The sequence below is a fragment of the Volvox carteri genome, assembly GCF_000143455.1.
Source record: "Volvox carteri f. nagariensis unplaced genomic scaffold VOLCAscaffold_324, whole genome shotgun sequence".
In the NCBI taxonomy this organism is placed as follows: Eukaryota; Viridiplantae; Chlorophyta; class Chlorophyceae; order Chlamydomonadales; family Volvocaceae; genus Volvox; species Volvox carteri.
The window spans coordinates 4677-11414 of NW_003307856.1; the positions used below are offsets into that span (position 1 = coordinate 4677).

Consider the following 6738-nt stretch of genomic DNA (forward strand, 5'->3'; position numbering starts at 1 on the left):
TAGGCAGAGGACCCGGTCGAGTGAGGAAGAGTCACATAGAGGAGATGTAACAGCGGCGAAGGAGAACGCCGCTTCTGTGAAGAAACAGAGGCGGGGTGGAGGCGAATGGGAATGGCAAAAAGTAGTGGCGAGCGCAGTTTACCTGAGGGACGAGCCGAACTAGAGGTAACGCGGCAGAGACCTGTTAACGAGGTGGGAAATATGAGTGGTAGGTGGAAGGCGGATGGCGTGAGGCTGGAGGCTTACGTTTTCTGTTGGCGATGACTGCATTAGGTTATTTTCGTGCTCTCTACTCGATTGCCGTGCGAGCGGCCCACCCGCCCTCCCAATAACAGCCAAAGGGCTGATCGGAGTTGTCTTTGAAGGGTTTGGGTACCGCGGGAGTGTGGTCGCAGACGCAATGGCCTTCCCCACAGAAAGTTAGTAGTGAGTACGGATCACGCGATGACATTTAAGCAACGTCAAGGAGTCATACTGCATACCTGGTTTGAAGCCTGATCTATCTCAACAAGCTGGTATAACAAGTACGTATAATTAATTTGAACCTGCTGTGACGAGAGATCACGTGCTTTGGCATAGCAAGTGCTGGAGTGGCCCTTACCTTACTTTGCCGGTAAGGGCCGGCTGTAGCGTGCGCACGCGTGTTGGGCTTGGCGTTCCCTATCTTAACGTAATACAGGCCGCGTGCCGCAATTCGACGCCAGTTTGGCAGCTCCAAGGGCACAGAAGAAACCAACGGAAAATACGGCAAGTTAAAATACCTGGACGCCGAGCCTATGCCCCGGCCGTACGTAGAGGACGCTGATAGAACTTCCCTAGGCGGGGTCATGCCTAGGCGAGGCTCGACAGCTGGGCTGCACCAGTATCAGTTTGAAGGACACTTTCCGCAATATTAGTTGTAGACTGGCGTATGGAACATGTGAAATGGCAACGTGGGGCACGTTGTCACCCTTGCCTAGCGCACAGAACTTCACAGTTATACTAAGGGTGCATTTCCAGTGCGGATTAGGCCAGGGATTATGGCACGGAAGTCCTTGGTACGAGCTTACCACATAGTTTTGTTCCATAAGGGAACCAAAGGTTGAAAAGGCGAGGTAAGTTTGCCATCAACTTAGCCGTTTGAGCAGGTATCGATGTAGGACAGAGGGTTAATCCCTGGCCTTAATCCGCACTGGAAATACACCCTAACTTCTACGCAGCTGGCCACTAAAACCGCTGGGATTTGGGACCGTTGGGATTAACACCCGCGAAACGACACTTACAGAACCTTCCGCGCATAGCACGTGTCTTAGGTCTTAAGCAGAATGATTACGCCAGCATTAAATATGCAAATTGCGCGTTGCGCTGCCTCTCTGAGGACTAGGTTGTTCGTGATTAGCCGGCCGGGACAACGAACTCCGAAGGCTGTTGCCAGTACGTCAAAGGCTTACGTTTTACTAGTTCATTCGAGTATAGCAGCTGTCGTCTGTCCTCTTGGTAAAAAGAATCTATCGTGCCGCGGGCCAAACGCTTTAAAGTGGTAGTGCGCGGTCCCTGAAGTGGATAATAAGACGCATCAAAATGGCTTTAAGCTTAAATTTCACGGAAATTAAAACGATACCTCGGACGAGAGTTTATCTACGTACGTTCACGTGACGTAAGGTCCTAACATTTAGGAAACTCCGCACATCGTAGGAGGCGATATATGTGTCGAAGTCGTCCATGAATAGGTAAATAAAATATGTAGAATTATTTAGTGACACAAGCATTCGCTGCAAGCTAGCTTTCTGGTTTCTTTTTCGCACCCAAGCAGCGCCTAACCTGAGGTCAAAAACCTAAGGGTGATTAACATTTTTTTGATACAATACATTGATGTAATGCGTTGCCCCAGTGCATTCAACCCAATCGATGCGGAGTGGCGTACGGAACTATCTGAAGGGTCTAAAACTAGCTACGATGACGTTCATTACTAAAGAGACGCCGAGCGTCCAGGCAGGTTCGCCGTTACTCGTAAGATAGGACAGGCGTAAGAGACTGCTGTTCGGATTCTCACAACTGGGACGTGGAAGACTAACAGAGCTTTTCTTTGTTCCGTCCCCTGTCGAAGAACTCCGATCACCGTTCAGCAGCTATGGACCTCTACCGCTCTCATTCGTCTCCTCTCGCGGACAGCAGCGTCAACGGCAGCAGTAGCAGCAGCAAGGCACCAGGAAAGCTCCCGTCGTTGTGGCGAGCCCTGAAGTCAAAGCTGGACACGATCAGCACCACCAGGAAATACTCAAACGAATTGGGCTCGCCCACGAGCGGAGCTTCAAGTCCGGGATCACCACATGATCGTTCGCCTGCTGGCCGGCCCTTTCCGACCTCCCACCTCATGGCCACACTCAGCGCCTCGGTGAACGATGCAGGCCAAGCGCCTGAAACACCCCTTTGCAAGACACGATCCGGAGCACCCAGCCAGCAGCGCCTTTCAAGACTGCAAGCACCACGCTGCGCCGCTTCGATCGCCAGCCCAAGCTCCTCTGTACCATGCCCGTTGCCAAGCTTGCCTGCTACCCGGATGCCAAGCGCCCTGACGGATGCTATGGCGAGCAGCTTGGGCAATCGCATTGTCCCCGGCACCCCCGGCAACGGTTCAGCTTTTTGCGAGTCCTTCAGCGGACCATTGCCCGCCGTATCCAGCGTCCCTAGCCCCGGACTCCTCCGCTCACGTTTGGTCCTGGAGGACACTGTCGCAGAGCCAGCGCCACTGATGCCGTCGCAGCCAACGCCGGCCGAAGGGGGCACCAGCCGAGTAAGGCTGTTGGGCCTTTCACCGGCAATCCCCATCGAAATGCGGCGCTCCGCCTGGTCGCTGGACGATTTCGTCATCCATAAGCGCATATACAAGGGAGCGGCCTCATCGGTATACAAGGTGCGTGGTGGACAGGTTCGTAGGTAGGTAGGTGACATTCAGAGTGTGCTTCGACGACAGAAACACAAACCATGCTCTTGCGATGAGCAGGACGACGTTTAAATTTGTCAAGTATGGTCAAAATGGTCTACGTTGCGTTATGGTATGGCGCAATGCAAAGCCGCTGGTGATTTGGCTGGGTGTGCCCGGGTTTGCAAGCATCATGCTGCAATCGGCTATGGCGGCGCACCGGGATGCTGCTCCTTGGTATCATTAGATACATGGGGCTTCTGGCCTAGGCGTGTTTCAGGGGTAGCTCCATCCTCGATATTGTTCGGTGCACGGGTTGTTTGCGCGGCAAAGCTAGGAATGGGCCGACGGTTTGGTTTTTGCGTTGTAGATGTTGGAGTAGTTAAGCTCTGGCAACGGGTACAATACCGGATGATGGATGCTAACGGCGGACTGGAGACCAACGCAGGGTTCCACGGGTCGGCGCCCGTACATGTTACTGCCGACAGGCTATTTATCCGCCGGCATGTAGGACGACACACGCGCCTCACTTTATTCCTTTACGCGTTCTTGCTTATTTCCCAGCCTACCCGTATAATCCGATGTTTGCATGTTTTTAATGCATTTGTTGCTTGCTTGCAGGCAACCTGCCGCCAATCCGGAATTCCTGTAGCTCTCAAGGTAAGTTGAAAGGTGTGGGCAAGGGTTAGGGTGTGCTCACCCGCCAGCAAACCCCTCGGGGTTGGGCCGGGCTCCTGTCGGCCGGCGCTGAGCCGCTCACGTACGGCACCGTCCGTTCAGAATATTCACAATGATCGTTAATGATTGCTTCAGGCTTGCCATGCTGTGCTCTAGTGGGTGCGGGCTGCAAGGAACCTTCCAACGGTGCAGGTGTTGGTGCGCGCTACATAAGTGCGCCCAGCCCACCTCACAGACCCGCCGTCTTTAGCACCCAATCCACCCCAAGCCTCACGAGTACAAAAAGATATACCATGCTGCGTAGATCGCAATGCCGTATGGCCAATGCAAAATCCCTTACAGCTGCGTTAAGAATAATTCCTTCAGCGTAGTTTAAACACGCCAATCTCAGCACGCAGGCATCCTCTGCGCTTTACGCCTTCACAAATCAGAATGCACCACAGCGTCGCCCCCGCCGTGTCTGTGGCCTCCTTATTCCGTGACCGTCCCTCATGGGCCTTGCAGGTCTATTTTCTTACACGGATGCCATCCAACGTACGACACATGTGAGTACGACACATGTGGTGGTGTCCTCCGACGCACTCGCGATTTCCGGGGCAGCGTGGCAATGGTGAACTGCCAGGGCAGGTGACAGGCTAGCGTCCAGCACATAGCAAGGGAGGATAAAAAGGGAAGGCGTGCATGCTGCTCCGAAACCTGAGCCCGCCGACAGCAATCCGGTTCCTGGTCCGGAGCCGGGTAGTTCCCTAGTAGTTGCAATAGTAGAAGAAAACAGTAGAGTCGGTTGACGCGCCGCTGAGCCCGCTGGCCATTTTCCATCCACCGATTTGTAAATCGCAGGCTGAAGCGCGAGATCGAGATCCACTTACACCTCGTATACAAGCACGTGGCCCGCCTATACGCTGCGTTCTTGGTGCGTTGGGAAATCCCTCCTTTAAGGCAGCAGCGTTTTGACCAGAAGTTTCCTTGGGGACAAATTGCATTTCCCGAATTGGTTCGTTCCACTGCAAACTGGATTAGGAAAATGCTTATCTTAGTTGAGATCGCGATGCCGTGAAATGGGCGGGTTTCAACTCAATTTCAGCGGTGAACCGGTGATGCGCGCGTCTTGTTGCACTGCAGGACAAGAGTGACCGGGTGGTGCTCGTCCAGGAATATGCGGCGCAGGGCGACCTGTACGAAATTCTGCAGCAGATCGGCGGCCGCATGCCGCACGAACAGGTAGGTGCGTGGAGGTGAGGGGGAGGATGGAGGAGGTGCCAGGGCAGGCCGGGGTGCCGTAGGCTCGGATGCCGGGTAGGTCGGGCGGCATGGCGAATGATTGCACTACTGCAAGACATGGCAGAATCTACCAGCCATATAGACGATGCAGGACTGAGCATTCTTCTGGCAAATATTACAGTCCGGAATGGTACCTCGCACAGTGTATCCGCTCCGGTCCTATGGTATGCCCACGGGGGAGATGCTGCTGCTGGCGGCTGCTGGTGTCACATCAAAGATGAACAATCGTCGCTGAGCCTGGTAGTAACCCGTGCCAGGGTTGTCGGGGTTGGTATACTATGCACATCAACAAAGTTCCAAGCCACCAGAAGTTGTGCATCTCGCCACACAACACAGGTTGCTGACGGTGTGATGCGGCCCTTCCTGGAGGCCCTGTCCTACCTTCACTCCAGGGGAGTCTGCCACCGGGATATTAAGGTAGGAAGGCACACACCTCGTAATGCAGTTACACGTGCAAGCTGCCAGTATCTTGGCAAGCTGCTTGGACTTAGACTCACGCGGGCGGATGCCTGCAACTACGATAGCGAATAGCACACGCGACATCGTGCACGGCAAGTAATACGTAAACGTGGCTCTACTAAATTGATTGACAGCAGGACTCGCACATGCCCTGTTTTGCTTCTGGCACCACTCCAAGGCTTCATCCCCCTAACCTGCTACGCGTGGCTTTCACCCTGCACCCGCAGCCCGAAAACATTCTGCTTTCTCAGAACTGGCGGCTGCTGTTGGCGGATTTCGGCGTCAGCATCGACCTGAACCAGGAGCGAGCCGTCACCCGTGCCGGCACTGAGGGCTACATGGCGCCCGAGGTGGAGCGATGCCCCCTCAAGCATGCGCCGCATGAGAACAAGGACGACCCCAGATACGCCTACTCAACAGCAGTGGTGCGTGTGATGGGGAGGGGGAAGTGAGGAAAGTTCGCAGTGTGGCAAAAGGAAGGGTTGCTGGAAACGGCTAGGATGGTGCGATTCCGTCGGTCGAGGGGCAACCCAGCCATCAAAGTCGTAGTTGACAGCTCAAATAACCCTCTTAGCTAGGCTGGGTGCTGGAGATGTCGCAGCTGTGTCCCTTGCAGCATCACAGCGCGGCGCCCGGACTCCGAAGATTCGACGAAGGAACTCTGGAAACCCACACGGCGCATCCTGTCCGGGCTAGCACAGTGCAATGCTGATGTCTGAGGACAAGGCTGAATCCTGGCAAGCATGTCTGTCTCTTTGTGACTTCAGTTCTTAGTAGCTGATGATGCACACACCACCACACTGCCCCCGCCCCGCACAGGATATTTGGGCCGGCGGCGTTCTGGCGTACGAGCTTATGGTGGGCTTTCCGCCGGTAGTGAAGTCCTCCCCAAGCACCGCGGCCGCTTCCTCAGCTGACAAACGCAGCGTTCCGGACGGCGATTCCGTCAGTGGCTTCGTCCGCAGCCAGATGACCCCTGCCTCGCTGCACTTCCCCGCCTCAGTGCCGCCCGCCGCACGTGACTTCGTGATTGCGGCGCTGGCGCCAGATCCCCTGGAGCGACCCACCGCGGCGCAGCTCCTGAGACACCCATGGCTGCAGCCCAAGGCGGATGATGTGGAGGCAGACTAGGGAAGGCTTCCACCGTCATGCAAAGCACATAAAATGTATGTTGTGTTCCCTGTACGCTGTAAAAGGGCGTTTGCTGCATCAGGAAAGCTGGTCGGGCCCGGTCGGGAATATATTCGATTTGCCGTTCACATCTTTGTTTATTTCACGCGTATGGTCTTCCATTCGCATATTCACCGACATACTGCGTTTTTTTATGGGAGTAGGTAAAAGAGAGGACAGGCAGGCGGTTTGGATTGAGCTTTGGCTTGCAGATCGGCGTGGCAGGTAAGCAGGTAGAGGTACAGGTA

The 6738-nt window shown here is 54.8% G+C and overlaps 3 protein-coding genes across 3 annotated transcripts in view; 1 reads left to right on the plus strand and 2 right to left on the minus strand.

Moving 5' to 3' along the window:
- The window catches only part of VOLCADRAFT_101059 (uncharacterized protein), a gene marked incomplete at both ends in the record, with an annotated part of 2473 nt that extends 1406 nt beyond the window's left edge, over positions 1–1067 (minus strand). The window contains 4 exons of the mRNA XM_002959522.1: positions 143–181; positions 483–548; positions 602–712; positions 1050–1067. Coding sequence (XP_002959568.1) covers positions 143–181; positions 483–548; positions 602–712; positions 1050–1067 — 234 coding nt within the window. The remainder of the gene's footprint in view (positions 1–142; positions 182–482; positions 549–601; positions 713–1049) is intronic.
- A 1060-nt stretch (positions 1068–2127) lies between these two features.
- Positions 2128–2862, minus strand: VOLCADRAFT_101060 (uncharacterized protein; the record flags this gene model as incomplete). The annotated part of the gene is made up of 1 exon (XM_002959523.1): positions 2128–2862. The coding sequence occupies one exon, from the start codon at positions 2860–2862 to the stop codon at positions 2128–2130; it is 735 nt and encodes a 244-aa protein (XP_002959569.1).
- A 1547-nt stretch (positions 2863–4409) lies between these two features.
- VOLCADRAFT_71355 (uncharacterized protein) lies at positions 4410–6451 on the plus strand (the record flags this gene model as incomplete). Its single annotated transcript, XM_002959521.1, has 6 exons — positions 4410–4493; positions 4709–4801; positions 5198–5278; positions 5548–5670; positions 6098–6201; positions 6247–6451. Coding segments are annotated over 6 exons (690 nt in total), but the record flags the coding sequence as incomplete, so codon positions are not given.
- Positions 6452–6738: the final 287 nt, after the last annotated feature.